We start from the raw sequence: 23,881 nt of genomic DNA, 5'->3' as shown, positions 1-23,881 counted from the left end.
TAAAACATTTTTTTACATTTTTTTTATTTGCCGCTAAATTGTTCAGCCTTTATTTTTCTAATATTTCTTTATATCCTCTTCATATTTAAAACAAAAATAAAATAATAAAATAAGTTGGTGCAGAGTTTGCATTCAACGCAGACTGATTTCACGACCATTGATCATCTAAGGAAATGTAAGAAAAATAAAAGGCCATTAAAAGAGAAAGCGAAAGGGGATTAAAAATAAATAAATAAATGTCCAAGGATATTTCACCCTGCTCTTCTGGTATGGACACGATAGGCATCAGATTCAGCATAGCGTTAAGTGTTGGGCAAGTTTCTCTGACATCAAAGTTGTCTGCGGTTATGTCGCCACCTGGTGGTCAGACGTATTACGGCAAACAGTGTAAAAATCCAAAGATTTAAAGGTTCATCAAACAACAAGCAGGGGCTCATCCCATTGGTTCTTATAAGTCATTAAAGGTACTTCATATTGAAAATGGAAAATTCAGTCAAATTAAAGCTGGAAATTGCTTATGTTACGGTTGGACATAGAACTGATTTTGAAAGCTATGGGCAACCAGAATTCATTGTTCAGTTTCAGAGCCACTACCGTTCACTCGCTGCATAATATGATCACTTTAAATTAGGCATATTGAATGAGAGGACACAGAAATTACGGTGAATTAAGATTTTACAATGCACTGCTACAGCGTTCCGGGTGAGGCTACTTTAAGAAGAAATCCATTGTTATATTCCAGATCTTTAACCGTGCATTCCTCTCATGGTATCATAAATGTGTGACACAATAAGTGTTTTGTTGTTGTTGTTGTTGTTGTTGTTGTTGCAATTATTGCTGCTAAAGACGATGCAACACTTTTTGCAATTACTTTTTCACAGGGGTGATATGGTGTTTGATCATTTGTTCCCTTTGTCTAATATTACACTTTGTCTAAAGATATGAAACCATTCAGTGTGACAAATAGGCTATTCAATAACAGAGGAAATCAGGAAGGGGGCGAATACCTTTTCACGGTACAGTAGGCTACGAACCCCACATACAGTTAAATGCAAAAGTATTAGAACAGTGACACAATTTTTGTCTTTGTTCTGTCGGCTGCTCCACCACATCGGATTCGAAATAAAACAGTGAAGATGAGAAAGTGTTGACTGACAGCAAATTTGCATCCATATCGGGTAATGTGGGTAGGAATTGCGGCCTTTTACATAGTCTTCCCATTGTCAAGGCGTGGTACCATCACCATCATTAGGCTATTAAACTTACAATGAGATGCTTATTGACATTTACCTACGCGTTTCCCTTTTCCGCGTTTTACCCGTATTTGTAGTGTGTTTTACGACATTTTGAAGTTTTACGGCATAGGTGAAGCTACGTAATGAGAGAGAGAGAGCTCATCTGACTGGAGGTGGGTGAAAATTGTCGCTGTTTGTGAATTATAATTTAATTATTACAGAACTACACGACTCAATGCATTTTCTGCGTTTAATGAATTACTGCAACTTTTAAAACGGTATCTATTAAAGCAAAGTTGGTTGACTTGTCTGCTAGCTAACTAGCCCAGCTCTATTTTCAGCGCGGCGTGCAAGTGATAGTGGACATATGTGTCTGGAAATAACCAAAGTTGCGTAGTTTTTAAAAAGTGGCTATTGTACGTGCTCGAATTTATCATTGGATTGAGACTATCCTTAGTTACTTCCTATGTTTTACTGTCGTTTCCGAAGAGCTAACTTAGCCAGCAGTAAGTACATTTGCTATTGACTTGTTAGCTTGCTATGTTTACCTGCGGTTATCGTTTAAAAACGAGTTTAGCGACATTTTTATTTCACGATATAGAGCTGATCAGGTTCGACTTAAAAGGCCATGGCTGATAACTATTTTGTGCTTTGACTTGACATTTATTACACATTTAGAATAAAATAGAATAGAATAGAAAATAGAATACAAAAATGTGTGTCACTTCGACAGTAAATCCAAGATTGCACATATGTTTTCCGCATACAATAAGCTACACAGTGTGCTTATGTGAAAGAGACGGCAACACAATATTTACTTAAAAAGGCGTTCAATTTAACAACAGTGTTGTAGGCTACTCACGGAAGTCATACACTCTTTCCTTCAGATTATTTAAGTTTGCAACTTAAATTAAGAAGAGGATGCGAAGCAAGTAGCCATAGGCTACTTTACGCGTTGCAGGACCGTTTCTAAACTGTGGACTGCATACTGACTGCGAACAGCTTAAAGAGTCCAAGCGAATGGATTCATTTCCTTTCTTTTGCAGATCTGTAAAATAACTGTCATGATTCTCCGACGGCTCAACTCCTTATGGGTGGTCCCACAACTACGTATTGGAGTGGCAAACTCCCTGGTCAGACAGAGACATCTAGTGGAGATCGGTCGGTCTATTTCTTCAGGTAAAGCGCAGCGTGTTTGGTATTCCTTCACTCCGGTGTTTTCGAGTCTGGAATTTGTCCTTCATTGAACTTGGCAGTTCCTTGCTCCATAAATGAAGCGGTGTTGAAACATGTGCCTTTTATAATCTTAAGGAATATTTCTGGAATTTGTGTGCAACCTCAGTTTAAGAACCCTAGCTGGCAGGCACACACGTTTCAGTTTCTGAGCTTTTAGGTTTTTTTTTCTAATTGTATCTTTGTGTTGGTCTACAGACATGTCTGAGTTTCGACAGGTGTTTTCAAAAGCGAAGCACATCGCGATAATCACGGGAGCCGGGGTCAGCGCGGAGAGTGGCGTGTCCACGTTCAGGGGCGTCGGCGGCTCCTGGAGGATGTGGAAAGCGCAGGTGTGAAACACTGGCACTGCACTCCCATCCCATGAACGTACACCCACCCACCATGCCCACACTCCAGCGCATAGCTCAGACTAGTCTTTCAAGCAAAGACTATGATTGAATGCCATTGATTCAGTCCAGTGGTGAAATTTGTTAAACACTCCCTGAATGCATACTAGATTGCTTGTCTGAGTTAGCCAGCAGTGCATGTGACTCTTTTTGGTTTCTTTCCTCCTCTTGGCCCTAAGCTTGTGTTTGATCTGGTGCTCAGTGACAGTTGGGTTTCTGTGATTTCTTCTGTTATGATATATCTCAAGGACTACCTCTGCCAGAAAAGAGCTTGTGTAACAATACCACAACCACAGCCTGCAAAATGCATTGGTCAATGTGACTTTTACTGTAGCTGACGAAATAAGTAGTGTTGTGTTATTTAACCACAAAATGCACAATGCAACTAGTTAAGGTGCTGTGTGATTTTGTTTTACTGTTTTGTCTTTTTAAATTGTTGTCTGGTTTTGTTGTCTTTTGTGTTTCTTGTGAGGACCAAGATGGAAATAAGCCTTCTAGGCTTTATTGGGCTTAAATCCTAAATTATTTTAAATGTATATGATTGCTGCTCCAGTGGAGGATTATATATATTTTGATCAAATAAATCCTCATCATCGTATGTGAGCTGATATTAGCATGTTTCATTCGTATTTGTTATGGTTCCCTAGTTCCTACTAGGTTGGATGTGAGTTTGTCCACCAGAGAATTCGGCCCCGATGGGGTGATAATGTAATAATAATAATAATAATTTCTAGAATAAGCTCTGGTTGACCTCCGCAGGAAGCAGGTTAGAGGTCACACATACAGTATGTGATTAGAATGTTCTTAACTGAACATTCTAATCCTGATGTAACAATCACTACCGATTAAGTTCTAGAGCACTGACTTAGAATTTTGAAAAAAAACATCAACGTACTCTTCAAAAGGTTTGAAGTAACCCACATTTGCTGTGTGTCTGTGTCTGTGTGCGCCTGTGTCTGTATGTGTGCTTGTGTCTGTGTGCGTGGCCCTGTTCCCAGGACCTGGCCACCCCTGAGGCCTTCTCGCGGAACCCGTCCCGGGTCTGGGAGTTCTACCACTACCGGCGGGAGCTGGCTTTGTCCAAAGCTCCCAACGCGGCGCACCGGGCCATCGCGGAGTGCGAGGCTCGGCTGAGCAGACAGGGCCGCTACATCACCGTCATCACGCAGAACGGGGACGAGCTGCACCAGAGGGCCGGCTCCAAACACGTCCTGGAGATCCACGGTGAGTATGGCCTGGCCCTCACCGGTGCATTTCAGCCCCGGTTACACATCTGCTGTGCATTTCAGCCCCGGTTATACATATGCTGTGCAGTTCAGTCCCGGTTATACATATGCTGTGCGTTTCAGCCCCGGTTATACATATGCTGTGCAGTTCAGTCCCGGTTATACATCTGCTGTGCATTTCAGCCCCGGTTATACATCTGGTTCTGGTTCCAGTTCTGGGTCTTGTTTGGGCTGCCTGTAGCCGGCCCTCACTGGTGCACATCATAAATCTGGGTCATTTCCTCTGATTGCTTTTGCTGTGTGCATTACTGATGTACAATGTTACAAAGTAGGGCTTAGTAGTTGACAGGTGTGATGCACAAATGTTTTAAAACCCCTCCCTGTGTAATTGCCATGCTTGAGGAGATGTAAGTACGAGGCTGTGTCGGTGTGTTACTGTGGCAGTTACCGTGACGGCCAGTGTTGTTGTTGTTGCTGATTCGCTGCTTTGATGTAGAACACTGGACCCTGGAGTTTGGCCTGAAATTTAGTGAATGTTTACCCAGACTTGAGCACACAAGCCAAAATGTACTTACGAGAATCCCAGTGACATTAACCGCATGTCCACAGTCTGGTTAGAGGCCCACCCTTGGGCCTTGGCGGTGGCAATTTCATCATAAATCCCGCCCACGCCTCCTCACCCTCTAGGCCATAACATCATACTGGCCCCAGCATGACTCCGCCCCTTCAGCCCCGAGTGGCCCAATGAGGAACAAAGGGCATGAGTCATCGGGAGGGTGTGACCGATGGAAACTGAACGAGCTCTGGCACGCACCAGCTCACCCTGTTTTAGCGTGCCTGTGTTTAGCATTGCGTTGCTAACCACTGACATGCGGTGTCTGTTTCCGGCGCTGATCTCCTGATGCCGCTTGTGAGACTCATGCTGACTGTGGTTCTGGGTGTGATCCGGTGGAGGTTCACTAATCTCCGGATCCTCTGGTTTGCCACACCCCATTCACTGTCACTGTTTTACTGTAAAGATCAGAGAATCTTGGATGGTTGCAATGTCTGCTGGTTTTCACTGTCTCAGCATTCAAATCCTTATGTAATTGATTGGCTAAATAGTCCCCACGTTTAAAATGACGAGAACTAGAACTGGGGCTAGGGATCAGTAAGGCCACATTTGACCTGGTGCTGGTGCTATTGTAGAGATGCAGGCAGGTGCAGTGTTCTATGGACAGGGCCTTCCCACCAGCCTGCCGGTTGTGCTATTCTGGTTTATTCTTCCTCTCTGGCTTCAGGAAACCTGTTCAAAACCCGATGTGTGAGCTGTGGAGATGTGGCATCCAGTCACCAGAGCCCCATCTGCCCCGCGCTGGCAGAGACAGGGTAGGGAGCCTGAACACCCCGTTAACCACAATCCATTTCAGGCCCGCTGATGGAGGTCTCTCCACTGCTGGAGATCTCTCCACTGCATCTATGGGGTGCCTTTTTCTGTTGGTAGTGACGACATGTCGAACATTTCAGCTTCATGCTCAGTTTTGTTTTACCAGTAGAACCGTTTAAGAAGTTTGCTGGGTGTCGCAATTAAAAATGCATTGCGGTGATTTTTAGAGGTCCATAACTTTGTAAGGAAAAGCCCTGAATCTTTGAATATTTGTATATAGACATGTTTTTATGCAGAATTAATATCTGACCTCAGAAACATGTTGGAGATATTTGGCCTGGAAAAAGCATTTCATATATCAAAAGTGTAATTATACTTGTAAATGAGAGGTGTCTGAGAGCAGTTTATCATTGTTTGAAGATTAACACGTTACTAATAACATTAGCTGAGATCACCCATGGACAATGCAATTTTTTTGACACATTTAAACCCACATTCATATATGAATTCTATGTAAAAAAACAAAAAAAACAACTATGTCTAGATGCACGTTTTCAAAGATTTATGGCTTTTCTTCACGAAGTTATGAACCTCATGAACGCGGCACATTTCTCATTGCGACTTTGCTAGTCTAGCTTGTTTTCCCAGTAAAACGAAATGGAGCATGAAGCTCAAAGAAAAACAAAAGTGTCATGCACTGTGAAAGGCCTTGCTCTTGTCGTCGGACAGGCCTGTATCCTGTCACTGTTTTAACGCTCGTCTTTTTGATCCTGTGCTCCACAGTGACCCTGACCCGCATGTAAGCGATGCCAATATTCCCGCTGACCAGCTTCCGAGGTACCCCCCTGAATTCTTGCGCAAAGAGTTTTTTTCTATATGCCTTCTCATAAAGCAGCCATATGGTTGTGTAGGAGTATATAGTGCCTCAAGTCCCAGTTATATCTCATATATATAGCTGACACTTTTTTCCCAAGCAACTTACAGTTGACTAGACCAAGTAGGGGACAACCGCCCCTGGAGCAATGTGGGGTTAAGGGCTGCACAGATCATATTGTGGCTACACCGGGGCTTTAACCACCAACCTTCTGGGTCCCAGTCATGTACCTTAGCAACTAGACTACAGGCTGCCCTTCCTGTGGTCAGACAGACATAGGGTACATACAGCTGCACATAGTCATGCCTGTATATTGGCGCCAGGGTTTGTGAAGTGTTACTCAATTTCCTGGACTGCGAGACTTCTACAGTATGTTGAAATGTGCGCTTACATTGGCTGTCCAGAAAGGGGCAGCAGAGGAACATGAGAGAATTGTGCTGTGGAATTGCAGTTCACTGTATTTGTTGTTATTTAACTTTGTTGGGGTTGCTGGGTTTCTGTCTAGCCTGACTTTCTCTACACCCGTTTTTATAAACTTTTTATCCTTCACAGTAGAGTGCTAATTTTATGTTTGAGCTAGAGACGCAGTTAAATATTGTTTACGCTTTCCTGGCCAGATGTTGCCTGTGCTCATTAGTGTTGTAGAACTGTCGTTAGTGCGCTAATTAGGAGATGAGACAGAAGTTGGGTCTCCCCCAGTGCAGCCAACCCCATTCATCCAGGCTTGAACACGCTGGGGTGTTTAATGTTTATTTTCTACATCCGTTTTATGTGTTGGGTAAAGATGGGCGCAAATGAAAAATGTGTTTGTGCATGTGTACACGCGTATGAATTGATATTCTCTATGCAGTTTTTCTGATATCAGTCAGATTTGGCTCTCCTGGACCATTTTCCATGTTATTGTTCATATTTATGAAAATTAGGCTTATCAGCACAGCAGTTTTGACCTAACCAAGATCTGACTAACCCCAGTGTCGTTGTCTAATAGATCTTAACTTGTAATGTCCCTACTCCAGGTCTCTAACCCCAGTGTCGTTGCCTAACAGATCTGACCCTGTAATGTCCCTACTCCAGGTCTCTAACCCCAGTGTCGTTGCCAAACAGATCTGACCCTGTAATGTCCCTGCTCCAGGTCTCTAACCCCAGTGTTATCTAACAGATCTGACCCTGTAAGGTCCCTACTCCAGGTTTCTAACCCCAGTGTCGTTGTCTAACAAATCTGACCCTGTAAGGTCCCTGCTCCAGGTTTCTAACCCCAGTGTTGTTGTCTAACAGATCTGACCCTGTAAGGTCCCTGCTCCAGGTTTCTAACCCCTGTGTCGTTGTCTAACAGGTGTGAGGACGATGACTGCAACGGTCTGCTCCGGCCGAACGTGGTGTGGTTCGGGGAGACGCTGGACTCGCAGGTCCTGACCAAGGTGGAGGAGGAGCTGAACATCTGCGACCTGTGTCTGGTGGTGAGTGGAGCTGAGGCCGGCTCTTACTGGTTCCTGAAACATTGTTAAAGGCTATTTGTTTTTTTTATTATTATCTGCATTCACAAGTTTAGATTGCTAGGAAAGGTTGCTGTACATGCAATTTCAAAGGGTGTTGTTAAATATAACTTGGGATTGTAGAAGAATCGAGTCGACCTCTTATAATACATATTTCATTGTATCACTACCTTCAGGTCGGTTAGTGGGCATGCTTGTGTATTGGTAGAGCTGAGAGTGGCCAGGTCAGTGAAGCACAGTGGGAGATGCTGTTTCTGCTGTGCGAGTCTGATGATAGGCTCCTCTCCCTCACAGGTTGGCACTTCCTCCATAGTTTACCCGGCAGCTATGTTTGGCCCTCAGGTGGCATCCAGAGGCGTTCCGGTGGCGGAGTTCAACACCACGGCCACACCCTTCACCAACCGCTTCACGTGAGTCCAGAGTCGCTCACGCGGGCGAAACATGGATTTCACTCGCATTACTTTACGGTACATTACAGTATAGATGCTCTTATCCAGAGCAAGGTACAACAGAGTGCTTAACAAGTCCACTGAAAACCCTAGAGGGAAGGACAGATCCAAGTGCTAGACGTGACCGCTTGGGTAAGAACTTGGACCCTGTAAAGTGATCTGTTGAGAACACTCGGTCTGGCATTGCAAATTCACTCTGTTGGGGTCATGGGTCGTGATTGGGTTAGTCAGTGAACGTGTAGTTATGGTCATGGGTTATGATTGGGTTAGTCAGTGAATGTGTAGTTATGGTCATGGGTTATGATTGGGTTAGTCAGTGAATGTGTAGTTATGGTCATGGGGTCAGTTTGTCTCGCTCACCTGGGATCTCTTCATTCCAGGTTCCACTTCCAGGGGCCCTGTGGGACCACCCTTCCCCCCGCACTGGCTCGCCACGAAACCGAGGTCATCTAGAGGGCGTGAGCAGGTCGCCCCGACCCACCCCCAACCCCAAAATCACCACGCCCATGCAGATATGTCACGCTGCATTGTTTACAAAACCAGCCTGTCTTAATATACTACCTGTGTGTGTGTGTGTGTGTGTGTGTGTGTGTGTGTGTGTGTGTGTGTGTGTGTGTGTGTGTGTGTGTGTGTGCATGTGTACGTGCGCGTGTACGTGCCTGTGTCGGTGTGGGATTGGGGCGATTAGGACACTGCCGTGATAGTTTAAACGTACGTTTCATACAGCCCTGTTTCCGTTCCACATTATGTGTCTCAGTGCTCAGTTCTCAGGAGTACCTGTAGTGGTGGTGGTGCAGCATAATTGTGCTGTCGGTGGTTTAAAGCGGCTAAAGAGTAAAGGGGCAGCATTTTTTATGCTGTGCAGCTGTGGTGTCTGGCTAATTTCCTGCACTGGTCCAGCTTCCGGCAGATCTCCATGATTGGCTTTTTCCCGGAGGTGACTGCACTGTTTACTTCCTGTCGCCCAGGCCCTGGGTGCTGTGCTGCTGAAAGTCCCTCCTGTATCAGACACTCCGAGCTCATAGCTCTCTGCCGCAACGCATCATTCGCAGGTGTGACAAGGTGCATCATTTGGCTAATGAGGTGTTCCCTGTCCAGGAAGTGTGTCTGACCCTCCCGCTACTCAGAAGAGCAATATTTTAGGCGTTACACTTTTATGCACATCATTGAGGTATTATTTATGCTGGGGATGGAAGGGGCTGTTTGATTAAGAGGGCCTGTTTAAAATGATTTGTTGGCAGATTCACATTCAAGATTTTCTTTTTGTTGCCTTACATTCAGTAGAGAAGATGAATGGGCTCTTTGGTTGTTGTTTTTTTTTTTTTTTTTTTTGTAAGCAGAATGTCTTTTAATTCAGTGTAATATACTTTACTGGAATCTGCAGATCCTGCAACTGAAATGATTTGCTGGCTGATGCTTTGCAATGCATGGTAGAAGGTGTAAGTAGTAGTGTAAGTTGTATACAGGACAGTGACCAAAGCAGCCCTTATGAGACCAAATCACACCAGTCCAGTGCAATGGCTAGCTTTGATACTTAAGTCTATTACTGGTTTCTTTAACCCTATAAGGGGTGGTGCTAAGGTCAGTATTCAGTCAGTCCTCTTTGGGCCAATCGGAATGCTTTGCTGTCCACTGCAGGGCAAAATGATTGGCCACCGATGGCATATCGTTGCTCCACCCATTGCACCTACACGTGCCTGTTTAGCAGTACATTTTAAGACAGTCGGCTGGCATGAAGTGAGCCGCAGGATTATGTCCTCGCGATTTATGGAATATTTAAAGGAGTGGCTGGTGTACAACGTCGGGACCTTTCTGTGGGTGCAGGAATTTTATCAGAATCCCATGAATATGTATATTCCCATACGGTGGATCTGGGACGGAAGCTTTCGTCTTGTAAGATAAAAACTCGACTCGGATTTCATATCCAGCAGGTTCTCTCGCTCTTTCTGAAAAACGCTTTTACTCTGCTGAAATGAAATGTGGCTCTGTTGATTGGGCGGTTTGCCGCTTTGCTGGAAGAAAACCTTGCAGTCCCTTTGACCTTGCTACCCACCAGAATGGGGGATTATTAGCCCTGTGTTCCTCTGCAACTGGTGCTTCCCACAGCTCTGTTCTGTGGGCAGAAGTCTCTGCCTCTGAGCCCGTCACTGTTGTTCATGCTCTCAACAGTGTCCATTAAAGATGAGGCTGGAGAGCCATTCTTACACATTGTGCCTTCACCAGACAAAGTGTTCTTCATGTCCACACCTGTAACTCGCATCAAAACGACTGGACCGTCATCAAACCCGGATATGTAGTGTTAATACTGACCTCACATGATATTACGTGTTTGAATGAATTCATTTGACAAACCGTTTAACTCCCTTGTTCTTGTTTTCAGTGTGGTGCGCATAGACAATCATGCACAGCGGGGAGAACAGCGCTAGCTTTCACTAGGAGTACAGGCCTCGGTGTAGGCCTGAGGTCAAACCGCTGCACTCTGTGTAAGTGGGAACATTGTCAGGGTGGTAATCTCAGTTAGAAATTGACTGTAAGATTCGCTGAGGGAGTCAGAGGGCACCTGGGAGGTCAGTAGGTGGTGGTTATGCAAGAGTTTACCGCAGTACATACTGTGTTTATTGAGTTTTCTTGGCAAAGTGGACCGCTGAAAACACTAAAAGCATAACTGTGTTGCATAATGCTTTGCAATTTCATCATTTGAATTTCCTGTGGACCAACATTTTTATATTTTTACTCCTGAAAGTTGGATTTTCTCTTTTGTGGATGGATTAACATCTCTTTTTATACAGTGCTCTTTCCAGTTTTACACAAGATGCTTCTGAATGTCTTTGGCTATATTCTTATGCAATAAAACGCACAATATTTTTTCCACTGCTTTGCCAACCGAGTCTTTGTCCTACTGCTGTCAGAACCAAAGCTGATTGTGTAATATTTTGGTTTCTGGATACACATTTCAGGTTGCACTTTCATCATACTGACTACAGGGGGCAATATTTAGCTGTGTTGAAGTTACCGGTAAGTGTTGCGCCTGTTCATAATGACAATAGGCAGCGGTCAGTCAGTGCTCCACTATGGTAAAGTGCCCAAAGATGCTTCCTGGATTCGGATAAATCGGTGAAGAAGAGTGAGACGATGAGTGCTTGCTCCTGGAAGACCAGCGTCACCTACAGTAGGTACCTGGGTAATGTCCCACTACCTGCTGGTGTATAGTGACCAGAATGCCGTGGGGAGCACTCGAGAACATTCGTTATGCGTGTAGTATACTTGCAACCAACCTCCCTCTGAGCTGGGGCAGGTGAAACAGTCCCTGGGTTAGCAGCTGTGTGCTGCAGTGGTCCGTGCTTTGAGTGTCTATGGTGGGGCGGGAGGAACCATGTCTTTATCAGTGGGGGGGGTGGTCAATCCTGCCTGCCATGGTTGAATGTAACGTAATGATTATTTTTGCCTTTCACATGTGGACTCACTCCAAACACACTGCTATCTCGGGGGTCCGCCGAGTGTCCAGCGGGCCTGAGTGGGATGTGTCGGCTTTGGCAGGACTGGCGTGTGCAGAACCAACAGCTCCGAGTGTCAGAAATAAAACGCACAAAAAGCCGGCAGCATGCTACTTCCCCACGCTTTTCCCCCTCGCTCTGAGTTATGTGACCAGGAGGGGAGGTGAATGAGATGAAGGTGTGAGATAAATTGTTTTTGACACCTTAGGAGAAATATTTCTGTCTCAAGTGAGATTTAATCCAGGCGTGCATTCTCTGAAGTCTGAGACGTCGGGCGTTAAACACGCCAAAAGGAATAATATTATATGACTGTCGCTGTGTATATCTGAATTACAATTTCTGCACTATATATGGTAAAATATCTGCCCATAGCCACATTCTCAGCCGTCATAAATTTTTGTACTAGCGTATTTTTATTTTTGGTTATCATTACTGAAATATTTACGGCCAAACATTTTCTTATTTTAGCATTAAATAATTCTGGAAATGCATTATTTTCCTACATGAATTTAGCTCGGTTTTGAGACAGAGAGTGTATTATTAACCGAACACACTTACATATTACTATGGAATGCAGCCATGGTGCGTCGCTCACATTGGTGAAAATGTGTGGACCGTAACAAGTGGGCCAGGCCATGTGGTACGAGTAGCGATGACTACGAGGCTGGTGACATGCAAACCGGCCAATCACACGTCTCTTTGTGGAATTCAGCAACAGGACAAAGTTGGCATGGTGGCTTTCTTTCATATCCGTTTGTTCAAAATAACCCGGACTTGCTGAGAATTAAAGGGAGCTGTTGTCTTATTTATATTTGAATGTATCTGGTTAGATGCGGGTTACAGTACAAGCGGGTGTGTACAGAGAAGGTTCTGGGGTTTTGGTGGCCCTAAATTAGAAATATGTAGCCCTCAAATGACTGCTGCTGTGTTTATGCCAGGGACTGTCGGGTTGGATATCATGAGGCTAGAAGAACGAGGCCAGAGAGGTCTGCTGAGACCAAGTCCTCAGTAGAATGTTAAACACGGAAAAGCATGTTCTGTGATATCACTTTACCAAGCCTGGTTTGCGGGGCTATAGTGCGTAAAATTAATTATGAACTTGCAGGGGGTACAGCATGGAGACGGCAGCATTGTGTTGTTCTATAGACCTCCCCCTGGAGAATGTTTGGTATAACAATAATCAGTGTCATTTCAATATACAAAGAAGAAAAAAATGTTAAACTTGTTTTCCTTGTAAAACACAGGAGGCAATCTGATTGATTGTAAAATGAATCTTAATTAAGATCCCAGTTAAACATGGCCGAAATTAAATTGAAAACGCACTGTAGGCTATTTTTTTTTTAACAATAAAAAACAAAACATTTTAATCAATATATTATTTTTTCATGTTTACTACAAAGTTGCATGTGGTGTAAAATATATATGAATTCATGCAGAGACCACACAATGTGCAAACACCTACTACTGTTGCAGCAGTCTATTTTGTATATGATGGAATTTGCATTGACTATAGACTATATACTATATATACTGTAAGAAGCTCTAGTATACCTTCGCAAAAACTAAGAAAAGTTAGCCGTAAATAAGAAGCAGGGACCCCTGTTCTCACTAAAGACAGTCCCTCCAGCAATAGGAGAAGATGGGTCCCGACGTTCGGTCATGATGGTGAAATGGAGATGGTGTGGACATGTCTCCAGCGATGACTAACGTGCTGGCAGACTCTCCGTGCGATCGCTCAGAGGAGGATATGTGTTTGCGTTGTGGTAGGAGCTGACCTTTTAATCAGCGAAGATTACTCACAGTACAGTTCTGCATTAATTTAAGATGTGACGCTTTTAATCTTTTACACCCGCACCCTGCTCGTCAAGCTGTTCATTTCCACCACAAAAATAACAGACCCCAATCGCCGTAACTGCAGAAGGAACATTCCGGACTACGGTGGATTTACTGCATTTAGCGATCAGTGCTACGCTGACGGTGGCTGTCAGGGAAGTAAGTGGTGTCCATCGCCTCTAGCTTTGGGTTGGAGGGTGTTATAGCTGGCTGACAGGGGCAGATTCTCTGGTTTATCCCGGTGTAACCAAAACTCAGGGGCACTGACAGGAGACGGCCAGATTGAGATGCCTGGGGGTGGGATAGTGGCATGACCAAATCAAACTGCACATCAATGGACCCAATGCTCCCTGTGCGAATATCCAGGTCATTGGCAGACATCAGAAAACTCAACCACTGGCCAAAACAAGGCTGTATCTATCTCACTCAGTGTCACTGCCCTGGTTTAGTTTAACCAAAGATTCTGAATAGTTTGTAGAGACTTTTCACTCCAGTGTTCCAACAATGAAAGCTCACTTCCTGTTGTTAGCACTCCTCCGTGTTCTAATAATATTTTTATTATTTGGCTTAACCCTTTCCTTCCTCTTCCCAGGTCTGTTCTTACGTTCCTCGTCCTCCTAAATAACTTCAGACTACTCTCGTCAGATCCGCATTGGGTCTGTCACTGAGGGAGAAAAAAATACATCATTTCATCTGTAGCCTAATTTCCAGCCTGACCCAAAACTGAAGAGAAGCAGTCTGAGAATAGACTAAAATGGAGGCAGTCTGTTTTGTTCAGGGATTGCAGTGAGTGGGAGCTGGGCACTGGGGCATGACCGTCTAAGCACAGCGAGTTCCCTCCCCGGCTTTGAGCAGGCAATCCGCGCTTTAGTGGGACAGAGTGTCACAGTCTTTGTTAGCGGTCCTCATAGGTAATTCATGAGGACGGAATGAGATGGTGGTGGCCGAGAACTGCGCTGACATTTCATTCTCGGGGTCAGCGAAACATATTCTCGCTCATATTGGTTTGCTGACATTTCTGTGATCGGACTGGAAATAAAATGGACAGGGAAGTCACGGGGAGTGTGAAAGAGGCTTTCCCCGGGTACTCCAGACCTACCACGGAGAATACGGGGAACTGGATCATCACGCGGGGGTCAGGCTCCTTAAAAACACGGTTTGGAATCCTGTGTCTGTTTTTGGATTTTGTTTCCAGTAATTATCCCCGGGCTGAGTTAGCTAATTAGCTGTATACAGTAACGGCAGGTCACCTGTACATTAGACAACACGGAAAGGTTTTACATCGACACAGAAAAACGGTCTTTATCGGTAGGCGTGGCTGAAATATACGACCACATAAATGATCGGGGCTAAAGAGATGATTAAGACTGAACTGGACTGAAATCCAGAAACACAAAATGTCCGCCCGTGAGTGAGGTTCTCCGCCCCTGCTGTAGAATTAGGGATTGTGATGCTGTGGTTCGTGTTTCAGGCCACACTGACAGCCAGGACCTGACATTTCAAACTGACCTGGCTTTCCCCTCTCTTTAGTGAATCCATTACTGATAATGATGATACTGCAGGCGGATGTACAGTAATGCTTGCTAAACCCAGGAAGATTCTGCTTGTCAACAGGATGTATTCATGTTCACATTTATGAATAATTTTCTTCAAGGATGTATGCAACCCTCTGGATGCAACTCTAACCCGAACTGCTACAACTCAAATATTAGTGATAATAAATCACAAGTGTCCATTATTAGGATGGAGCCCTTAGCCTCCTTAATGGGAGGGTAATTATGGCATCCATCTACCTGTCTCTGCTCGGTGTTTGGACTGGAGGCTCAGTCACAAATAACACCCCAACCCTCATCCTTTACCCCACCCACCCTATCGATAAACTCTGACTGACCTTCTCTACCTGCCCGCCCTCCTCCCCTCCCCCCTCGCTCTCTCTCGCTCTCTCTCTCACACTTTCACACTCTCTCTGTCTCTTTCACACATTCTTTATGTATGTCTCTCTCACACACTCTCTCTGTCTCTCTCTCTCTCTCTCTCTCTCTCTCTCTCTCTCTATCTATCTCTCTCTCTCTCTGGCCTGTCCGTTTCCGTGGCGATGTGGCCCACTCCCCTAGTGACACGGTCACTTCCTGGTAGGGTGATAGTTGTGATGAGCTTAGAGGGCTCAGGTGCCTGAAAGCTTATTTAATGCTTATGAGCATTATGATCAGTGATAGGTCACTTTTTCCTGGGTGCTTACCACAGGCCTATTAGAAGGCAGTGTTTGCTGTGGGGGGAAGGGCTTATATGCAGGAAGATGCCACTGATTATGTGTCCAGACTGCCCCATAGGGTCCTAATCTCTGTGTGTGTAATCACTCTGAGGTAATAGCTCTGTAATACAGCAGGCTGGTGGTAAACTACTCCTGTCATTGTGATGCCTTTCTATCCTAAAGCTGTGTTTGTGTTTTTTATATCGATCTCCTCCTCATGAGATCATTAACTTTCACCCTTTCCACAAGACTTTAGCCTCCTATCCAAAATCCTGTCTTTTCTGCTTCTCCCAACTCTTCCCTGTCTTTTTCTGCTTCTCCCAACTCTTCCCTGTCTTTTTCTGCTTCTCCCAACTCTTCCCTGTCTTTTCTGCTTCTCCCAACTCTTCCCTGTCTTTTCCTGCTTCTCCCAACTCTTCCCTGTCTTTTCTGCTTCTCCCAACTCTTCCCTGTCTTTTTCTGCTTCTCCCAACTCTTCCCTGTCTTTTTCTGCTTCTCCCAACTCTTCCCTGTCTTTTCCTGCTTCTCCCAACTCTTCCCTGTCTTTTTCTGCTTCTCCCAACTCTTCCCTGTCTTTTCCTGCTTCTCCCAACTCTTCCCTGTCTTTTCTGCTTCTCCCTACTCTTCCCTGTATTACCTGCTTCTCCCAACCCTTCCCTGTATTTCCTGCTTCTCCCAACTCTTCCCTGTCTTTTTCTGCTTCTCCCAACTCTTCCCTGTCTTTTCCTGCTTCTCCCAACTCTTCCCTGTCTTTTTCTGCTTCTCCCAACTCTTCCCTGTCTTTTCCTGCTTCTCCCAACTCTTCCGTGTCTTTCCTGCTTCTCCCAACTCTTCCCTGTTGTTCACCGCTTGCCCCAGCCCTCCCTGCCTCTCACAGCTGACAGCTCAGCCACGCAGCTGATGCAGGTTTAAGGGGATTTTCGCCTCTCTGCGGTGTGAATGTCCAGCTTCTCATTGTGATGTGCAGTGGTGCCTTTCATTATACTGTGTACACACTTCCTCCGTTTCCTGTTGCTTTCGGGAAGCAATCATGTGTATTCGCATAAATCAAGACTTTTCACAATATGTGTATCCTATAAAATATGAAGACCTACAGTAATGTGTGTGACACAAACACTTCATGAAGTACGGAATGCTTTACGATGGCTGACACAGAGGGGATACTGTATATCAAATTATGAAAAATGGATAAAGGATAATTTAATGAAGCTTTGATATACGTATCCGACTCTGTTGGACAAGACATGGTCCTCATGGGTCTGTCGAGCAGGAGAAAGAGATAAACCAGAAACCATGATTGTCTTATGGAATATTCTGTGTGAGTGTGCTTGCATACTGTATGTAGTTGTGTTTGCATGCGCTATGCGCAGGTGTGTTCATGCATGCGTGTGTTTATGTGTGTGTGTGTGTGTGTGTGTGTGTGTGTGTGTGCGTGTACGCGCACATTAGGGGTGAGAACACACGTTGCATTAAGATCCTAACTCCTGTTGGGTAGCAGCCATATCGCCCAGATTGGGCTTTTGCGCTGAAAATCCTCTAGGGAAGCACTAATCCCCTGCTCGTCAGGAGAATTTATTTATTTATTTTGGAAGCACAGCTCTCCCTATTTTTAGCACAGCTAAAGCTCTTAAGTGTGTCAGGGTTTACGGTCTGATCACTCACATAACAAAAAATAACCACTGAGAAACCTGTCTGCCAGCCCGGGAGTGGGGAGAGGGGGAGAGAGGGGGATGGAGCGAGAGTCATAAGGGTGTGTTATGTTTATTGAAGAAGGGTCATGTGTTGTAAGAGGGGATGTGGCTTATTCTGTTTGGAGGAGGGGTTAGTGGTAAAACGGGGTGTGGCTTATTCTGTTTAGAGGAAGGGGATGGCACTTAGCAGCCCTGTTGATCACATGACCCATATTGGAGTGAAAAAGAGGAGACGCTTTGCCAGGAGGATGGGAGATACTCCGCTCCACAGTGCATGCCTGAGGGTTTAGCCCTTTGAGGTCACAAATATTCCATTAGAATGTTTTAACTGAACATTCTAATGCTGATGTCACAATCACTATTGGTAAAAAATATATACTAGCCGTAATATTCTGTGGCACTCAGAATATTACCAATATTCTATTGGTTCCTGGCATGTTAATTGTCCAATATTGAGATTCATAAATGTACCATTGGTATTAAATTGTAAATTATGCACAAATGTATGTATTCTCCCCAGTATTATGCAGATTGGTCTGCTCATTGAGAAACACGGATTTAGACATAAGATTCTTTTTTGGAACTATGTTCCGTCTCATTTTCTCTCCAAGCCATAACATCAGTCCAGTAGAAGATGCTGCCTATTTTTCAAAAAATAATAGGCTGGATGATAAATGATATTGAGTAATAGACATATTCAAATATTTCTCTGTCTTTATTGAACAGCTTGCTGCTCTATGATAACATTATTGAGTGCAATTACTTTATGCATGAAAATTTAAAATGATGCATGAATGAAGCATGAATGTATAATTGCATAACATGAAAAAAGATGATGTTTCAGCCAGCCGTCCTTCTGCAACATCGTCCATCAATTCCAGAGAGTGCAGACAACCTCATCCATCCCTCCATCAATCCATCCCGTGTGGGGGGGAGGGGGAGCTGGAGCCTATCACAGCACGGAGTGGGCGAGAGGCAGGAACACACCGTGGACATGTCACCAATCCATCGCAGGGCCATACAAGTACGTCTCCTCCCATGTCCTGTCACCTGCGGTTTGTTTTCGACCTTGCAGCAGGTACTGGGTAATTTCTTCTCCGGGTAATGCAATGGCCAATCATCAGGCAACTGAGCTGTTTTGCTTCCTGCACCCTTTGAACAGTCGTGTTCTAGAACTTTGTTGTGTTCTATTGCCAGTAGTGATTGTTAGATTGGCGTTAGAATGTTCAGTTGAGAACACTCTAATCACATGTTTGTGATCTCACAGTTAAAGCTCCTTGCTGGGATGCAGGGCGACTCCGGTTAAGGAGCTGCTGCAGTCTGGATGCAGACAGTCTCACCTATGGTCCAGCAGCCACGTGTGGAGCTAGGTGCTTCAGCAGCATGCACCAGTGATCCTCTGGTAAATATAATGCCTCCACTCTGGCTGCATGTGAATTGTACCCTCCTGACTCAAAGTCTAGGCAAGCCAGACTGATTTGTGGACTGCACCCTCCCGAAACTGGCAGAAAAGGTTTTACGAACACAGAAATTGGCAATTTAAACAGAGAAAAAATAGGGCTACGTTTTTAAAACAACCGGCTTGTGTGTGTGTGATTCTGTATGTGTGTGTGCGCTTGCCTGTGTGTGTATGTGAGCGTGTATGTGTACGGGTGTGTGTGTGTGTATGTGAGAGTGTGTGCTTGTATATGTGAGTGTGTGTATGCTTGCAGGTGTGTGTGAGTGCATGCATGTGGATGTGTGCATATGTGTGTGTATATGTGCGCATATGTGTTTGTGTGTGTGTGAGTGTGTGTATATGTGTGTGTATATGTGTGAGTGGATGCATGTGCGTGTGTGTGAGTGTGTGTGTGTGCGTGTGTGTGAGTGTGTGTGTGTGTGTGTGTGCGTGTGTGTGAGTGTGTGAGTGTGTGAGTGTGTGTATGTGTGTGCATGTGTGTGTACGCATGCATGTGGCAGTGTGTCAGTGTGTGTGTGTCTGCTCTCACTCACCCTCTGGCCTGTGGACATGATTGATCTCTCCGCCTCTTTACGAGTCTGTGATGTGCTCCACTGTTCCTCATTACCCACATATATCTTCCAAACGGCCAGTTTAGGCCCATAAACACCCGGCCTGCTGGACCCTGGACCTCACGCGCCTGCACAGATTGGAGCCAGTAATTCTCCGCACCGCGACTGCTGTTTCACACGCCGACCGGCTATCTGGCGTTGCCTGAGCAACACATTGCCCCTTCTCCTGTGACACTTTGAGATGTTGATAAAGAAATACGGAGCTGTTTCGCGCCATTGCGATTGTGACACTTTCATGCAGGTAGAAATACTCTCCACTGGACTGAAAACATAAACTGTGGCAACTCCAGCAGTGTGCTGAAATATGGGCTCCCCTGGTCAAAAAGCCTTTTACAATTCATGTCGAAGTGAACAGACTCAAGCCTGACCTCTAAATGGTATGATGTTAAACTTGACACATTTCTTCAGATTTTAAAGAAAGATTACTTTTTATTTGAATATTTTACCATTTCAAAATAATAAAAAAGGCCCTGTACAAAAGTTTGGGTACCCTGTCAGTTAGAACTTTGTAACTCAACTATAACAGCTTTCAAACGCTTCCTGTAGCAAGTTAAGAGTCTTTCATTTCTCACTTTGGGAATTTTCCCCCATTCTTCCTGGCAGAACACCTCTTTCTCAGAAATATTCTTTTGCATCATTGCATATATGGCATGTTTGAGATCCCTCCACAGATTTTTTAGTCTGGGGACTGTGGTGGCCATTCCAAAACCTTCATCCGTCTTTCCTGGAGGTACTTCCTGGTTGATTTTGAGGTAAACTCTGTATCATTTAAAGTTCAAGTTTGCTTTCGATCATTGTAACAGACATTTAAATCAGGGGTGCCCACATTTTTGCCCTCCACTTTATGTGGGAGATCATTGGTGTGTAAACTCGACTCTGCAGACCTAATGTGTATGCTAGTTTTGTAACAGGCAATATTTTGATCAATTAAGGTTACTGGATATGTGCTAAATTATAACTTTGTGCTGCCATTCATTTCAATGTAATACAGGGCTGCCTCATTTCTATTTGTTCTGTCATTGCACCCTTTGGCTGTATCCGAAATGGCATTAAACTAAACACCTGTTTAAATGCACTGTTTAAGATCTGCCTCATTCACAAAATGCGGTCTGTAGGCAGTCCCATTCGCCGATAGCGTAATGTCCTGTAGTCTTCGTAAATAAAATGTTTATTTCACTGCGACCGCACCAACACATACTCATCAGGCAGCATTTTCTGCTGCGAGCTTCATGTACGTAAATCTGGCCCTGAAATGTCTAATTCAATCAATTAATGAGAAATCCCTTAGTAAAGAGATGTTCCTTAGTAAATATACTGGAACATAGAAAATCAGTGGCCTGAGTTCCACCAACATTTATCCTTAACATCTTTGGAAAAACGCACTAATGCCAACCTGAACTTACAAGAATGTTGAAACGTTGTCCTTTTCCCAACAATGTCTTTCATCAAACACTGTCTATTACATACAGTGCAATGTGCGCACAATGTACAGTGTGACCTCCGAGTTTGACCTCTCTCTCTCTCACAACTTCAAAATAAACATGTCTTTTCGCTAAGTTAGTTTTGATGACGGCCTGTGAGTTGTGAGTGGATGTGAAACCCGGTTGAACAGTGACTGACTCAGATGGCAGTCTGGGTCAGGGTCCCAGTGTCTCTAATTGGACATGGTTTGGGCCACTGTGACTTTACACGGCGCACCTCATCCGCGAAGAGGTATAATGGCGATAACAGTACACGGCACCTCGGGCCATCCGACACGATTTAATCATTTACATTTACATGGCTTTCCATTGACAAAAGCAGTCTGAGGGCCAGGCTCTGACAGCAGAACATAATTATGTTTTTCGATGAAAAATGAAGAGCTTGAGGGGAAAGAGGGATCGCGCACGGCGCTTGAGAACCGCGATTCATAATTTAAAACCCGTTGTGACCGGGTTGGGGATTCGAGAGCGGCGTTCAGATGCCAGTGTCGATGTTTATCTTCATCGTCGCCGGTCGGTGTCCGGATTTGCGTTTACGCGCGGCCGTTTGGCGCTGTTTTCCAGAGCGGCTGAAGATTTGTCTCGTGTGAGAGACAATTCAACTTCAATGCAGTACTGGCCTCGCCGCTACAATTCATTCGTCATTCAGAATTTTCAGAAACACCACTACACCACATAACCCAAGAGAAGAGTGCAAAAACCAAAAAAAACGTATCTTTTCCCGTACAATACGACACGCAGTACTACAGGATAGAGCTAGCGCAGACACTCCAGTACAGCTCAGCAACAACAACTTGGGTGACATTAGGTACAATTCCTGCCAACATGCTTATGAATGATTCATAATGATGTTAAGTAGAGCTAATGAAAGTGTTATTGACAGTCCAGTAGCAGCTATGAATAATAAGTGGATTTGCTAACAGCACAGCCAGGATGGCAACGTGAGATAAAATTGCTGGATGCGTAACTTGGCTGTGTCTTGTCGGTTTCTCAGAAGTGAATGATTGGCATGTAGTGTGGATTTCTATGCTTGAAAAGGCTAAGCTGAATATGCTGTACTTTACAGGAAATATCTGTTAAGTGCAGCAGATATTTTGAATAGTAAATAGTATTTCAAAATAGTATTAAAACATTTCTCTCTGGAAATTCACACCTGGCAATAAAATAAATATTAAAATAAATGAATATGTGCTATCACAGTCTGCAAGATGTTTCTTGTGCATTTCTGCATGCCACCTTTCCTTTGCCATATAATTTTAATATAGGCTAACCATATTATTGCAGACAATTAGTTGTTATGTTTCACATTACAATATATGAAGTATGCTTACTTAATACTATATACTAAGTGCAGCATTAAAGATAAAGAATATATCATGACTACATGCATAAGAGCCCATTGTACACTGAAATTCACATTGCACACTGTGTTGAATGATATAGCAGTTAATGGGGTGAATGTGAGTATTAGAGACTGTTGTGAGGGATTTGATAAGCTTACGAAGATCGGCAGCTTTTAAATATATGGCAATGCAGTCGGTTTATTAAACATAAGAGGATATGCGAATTCACTCTCTAGACATATTAATTCAGTCTTTGACAGTATTTAGAGTAAGTGATGTGTCAAATGGCAAACCGTTGATCAAATGGACTCACAAGCCTTTTTTACACTGCGTGGGAAATTGAAAACAAACAGAGAATGTTAGAATATAAGGACCGAAAGAATATACTTGTCATATTTATTTTTTAAATGAACAAAAAGATAATAATAATAATAATAATAATAATAATAATAATAATAATAATAATAATAATTCAGCTTCCAAAGAAATTGGTTAATGATCATATGTATACGTTTTTCTTAATTACTTTGCTCGCTAACGTCTGGTCAGAAATACATTGAGACTTGTGGCTTTGAGGTGCTAAGCTATGTCACTTCCTGTGTAATCTGGAAGCAGACTCCATGACTCCATAGCTATAGTGTTGTTCACACGTATGGCACGTCTAATGGAGAGAGAGAGGGACACTGGCACTGCTGGCCAGGAAATATATTGAGAGATTATGAGTTAGCGAAAATTGTTTTCAAGAATTAGCGATCCGTGTCAAATGAAAGTGTTGTATATAACAGTGGGGTGTGGAGTTCAGTGGATGTCTCCACTGTGTTCAAGGTGATGAGGAGAGGAACAAATCCGTTTTTTTTATACTTTAATTGATACCAACATCTGCTGCTAGCAGATTACTGCAGCCAGAGTTCTCATTGGGCTTTTCTCTCTCATTAAGCCAGTCGACACAATCTGTTAGTGGCTATTTCTACCCTGTTTTTCTGGTTTGGATATAAATTGAAAGGCTTTCTCCAACCCTTCCGTCGCGCACATCTGTGCGTTTGTGGAGGATGGTTTAAGAAGCGCATTCTGTGGTTCTAATGCAGGCCCATATTGGGTATTATATGGGCCCGGCTGCATCTCTGTCTCCAGAAGGGTTGAATTGCAAATGGCGCAATGGCATGGATGCCAACAGTCACCATCAGTTCTATGTTCAACCAAGTATTTCAGGCAAAATGATGGGAATACATGGACCCCCACACACACACAGGGACACACACATACATGCACACACATGTTCATTTGCTTATGTATTTGGGTATGTGTGTGCATTTGCTTTTGTGTATTTGTATATGAGTGGATCTGTGCATGTGTCTACAGTATGTGTGCGTGTGTGTACCTGTGTATATGCATGTGTGTGTTTGTGTATGCATGTGTGTATGTGTACCTATGCATATGCATGTGTGTTTGTCTG

General features: G+C 44.1%; 1 protein-coding gene across 2 annotated transcripts; it reads left to right on the top strand.

Annotated features, from left to right (window-relative positions):
- Nucleotides 1–1,393: 1,393 nt before the first annotated feature.
- LOC133137866 (NAD-dependent protein deacylase sirtuin-5, mitochondrial-like) lies at nucleotides 1,394–11,136 on the top strand. Of its 2 annotated transcripts, none has more exons than XM_061256264.1 (9): nucleotides 1,394–1,408; nucleotides 2,282–2,414; nucleotides 2,667–2,800; nucleotides 3,856–4,081; nucleotides 5,364–5,451; nucleotides 6,233–6,286; nucleotides 7,657–7,780; nucleotides 8,111–8,226; nucleotides 8,646–11,136. In XM_061256264.1, the coding sequence occupies exons 2-9, from the start codon at nucleotides 2,300–2,302 to the stop codon at nucleotides 8,716–8,718; spliced, it is 930 nt and encodes a 309-aa protein (XP_061112248.1). In that variant the 5' UTR covers nucleotides 1,394–1,408; nucleotides 2,282–2,299; the 3' UTR covers nucleotides 8,719–11,136. The 2 variants fall into 2 exon arrangements, with proteins under 2 accessions (XP_061112248.1, XP_061112247.1); XM_061256263.1 differs by lacking the exon at nucleotides 1,394–1,408 and adding an exon at nucleotides 1,518–1,741.
- The last annotated feature ends 12,745 nt before the right edge of the window (nucleotides 11,137–23,881 follow it).

The sequence above is a fragment of the Conger conger genome, chromosome 9 (genome assembly GCF_963514075.1).
Source record: "Conger conger chromosome 9, fConCon1.1, whole genome shotgun sequence".
Lineage (NCBI taxonomy): Eukaryota > Metazoa > Chordata > Actinopteri > Anguilliformes > Congridae > Conger > Conger conger.
Note: the sequence above shows the minus strand (reverse complement) of the source record. Positions and strands in the feature narration are given on the sequence as shown.